This window comes from Miscanthus floridulus, chromosome 18 (genome assembly GCF_019320115.1).
Source record: "Miscanthus floridulus cultivar M001 chromosome 18, ASM1932011v1, whole genome shotgun sequence".
NCBI classification, from domain to species: domain Eukaryota; kingdom Viridiplantae; phylum Streptophyta; class Magnoliopsida; order Poales; family Poaceae; genus Miscanthus; species Miscanthus floridulus.
In genome coordinates this window covers 75,984,883-75,987,201 of record NC_089597.1, presented here as the reverse complement: position 1 = coordinate 75,987,201, position 2,319 = coordinate 75,984,883, and the positions used below count along the sequence as shown (strand labels likewise).

The following is a 2,319-nucleotide window of genomic DNA, read 5'->3' as shown; positions in this document are numbered from 1 at the left end:
GACCGTAAATGATTTCAAATGAAAAACTTATCAGCTACAATGTTGTAGATCTTTTCAAGATCTATAGTTATAGTTTTGGACATTTCTCCATTCGAGTTTGTTCGAATAATTTAAAAAAAATTGAATTTCAAAATACGAGAACTTCAAATGGATAGGTCATATTTTTAAATAAAATAATAATTAAATTTATAACATTCGTAATTTATTTAATTAATAGATAGAATACATTTTTAATGACAAAGTTGTTACAGTTATATATATTTTAATTTAAAATAATTATTTATAAATTTTAGAGATTTACCTATCACGTGAAACCACCTTTGAAACTAGCTAAGGGCTAAAGTTGTCTGCTTTTTTTATAGTTGGAGGACCGCACATATCTGGTTTTAGAGTTAGAGGGCTAAATTCATACATCAATAGAAGTATGAGGAATAAAAATAGACTTTTTCCCAAAAATAAAATCAAACCTATTTTTCTCAATCCCCTCAAACCAAATAGAAAAAGAGAACCACGCTATTCCTTTAACAAAACAGTAAAATAGAACCATCCTAACCTGGAAAAGTGAGATAGGATCGTCCCTTCTTGATCTCTAGCCACCAAACCAACACAAATATCCTGTAGTGTTTTTTTTTTTTTTTTGGCGACAAAGAGCTTCTATTGATTATATAGCATCAGGATTACAATCTCTGGTCAACAGATGAGAAATACAGGCTGGGTCTGTTTACCACTCACCCATCCTGTTATCATCTGAGACCTGCTTAGTCGAAGACATGAGCTACTTGATTACAAGACCGATTGGTGTGCACCAAAGAAAATTTAAGAAAACCAGCACTCAACTCCCTAGTTTATCTGATGATCGGTATTAGTCTTTGGGCCTTTATTTGTTCTATTCTATATCTATAGAAGAAAAAGTGATATCAGACGATAGTCTTATATAGATTGGAGAGCACAGAGAAGGAAATACGTAGGCGTCGCCGGTTGATCCTGCTGATATACTGTTGCAAAGCGTCACGGACAAGCTGCCAAAGTCCGATCCGGATAGCAAACTGATGCGGTGATGCCGCGATCGACATGGACTCTAACTCCACACGTACGTCTATATATTGCGCCCTGGTATGCTTCTTAATTTTGGTTCTAAATAATAAATCGTAGCTGCAGTTCGTGGCGAGTCGTCGTCGCTTGTTACCTTATTTAATTAGAAACCAGCACAAGCTGCATCCGGCCGGCACGTCTCCTCTCACATCATCGTCGCCACCTTTCGGCATGGCACACTACGCGCCGCTATATCACGGCGTTTCCATGCCGCTGCTGCCTCGGGCATCCCCGTCCGCAGCTTATGGGAAGACAATCTTGAACTCGAATTGCGCTTCGTCTACAGCTTCGTTCATAACGCCCGCTACGCCGCGGTGAACATCCATTACCTCGGCGTCATACACGGCGGCAGTCAGAAGCACACCTCGCAGACGGCTGATGAGCGATACAGCGTGATCAAGGCCAACGTCGACGCTCTCAAGCCCATCCAGGTTGGCCTCGCCATCTACAACGACTTCGGCCACATCGTCGCCTGGGAGTTCAACCTCCGTGGCTTCCACCCGGCGACGGCGGACCCGCACGCGGCCAACTCCGTCGGGTACCTCGACGAAGCTCGCGGCCTGAGCTTCGACGAGCACCAGGCGCACGGCATCACGGCATCGAGGCTCGCCACGGGACTCAATGGCTGCGGCCTGTTCCGCCGGCCGCAGATATCCTGGATCACCTATGCCGGCGTATACAACATCGGGTATCTCATGAAGATTCTGTCTATGGGTAACCCGCTCCCCGACAGTCTAGGTGGGTTCCTCGACATGGTGAGGCAGTTCCTCGGTCAAGACGTCTACGACGTGGCCCGGATCGCCGTGGACTGCGCGTTGCCGCCAGGACAGGAGCATGTGGCGAGCAGCCTCTGCTTGGTTCCGGCGGCCCTGAGCCCTCGGCTCGCCGGCGCGGGCAGCCTACTCGCGCTGCAAGCGTTTATGAGACTCAAGTATGAAATGCTCTACGGCGATGTCAGCAGATTTAGAGGTCTCATCCATGGAATACAGGTTATTTGAAGAGAGATTATAGAGGTTGGACGGCTAGTCGGCTACCAGTTTGAGATTGTACAACAGGTGGTCCACTGCACGTCGAGGCAAGGTGGCCTGGTACGAACACAAGTATCTTAAGGCTTTTTTTCTTTTATTAGTTTTGAGGGCAAAAACTAACTACAGAGCAAGTGGAAGTCTGTATTAGCCAAAAAAAACAGAGGAGAGAGTTTATGGGATGGTCTTCCTATTTGAAGAG

At 45.5% G+C, this 2,319-nt stretch overlaps 1 protein-coding gene across 1 annotated transcript; it reads left to right on the top strand.

The window, feature by feature from the left end:
• Positions 1-1,057: 1,057 nt before the first annotated feature.
• On the top strand, positions 1,058-2,090 carry LOC136524038 (probable CCR4-associated factor 1 homolog 11). The gene is made up of 2 exons (XM_066517523.1): positions 1,058-1,090; positions 1,200-2,090. The coding sequence occupies exons 1-2, from the start codon at positions 1,058-1,060 to the stop codon at positions 2,088-2,090; spliced, it is 924 nt and encodes a 307-aa protein (XP_066373620.1).
• The last annotated feature ends 229 nt before the right edge of the window (positions 2,091-2,319 follow it).

Bases quoted from the DNA above. Each gene is read 5' to 3' on its own strand.
- LOC136524038 (XM_066517523.1), top strand. From the start codon at position 1,058: ATGCCGCGATCGACATGGACTCTAACTCCACAC. The intron at 1,091-1,199 runs GTACGTCTATAT...TTATTTAATTAG, and splicing joins CATGGACTCTAACTCCACAC to AAACCAGCACAAGCTGCATC.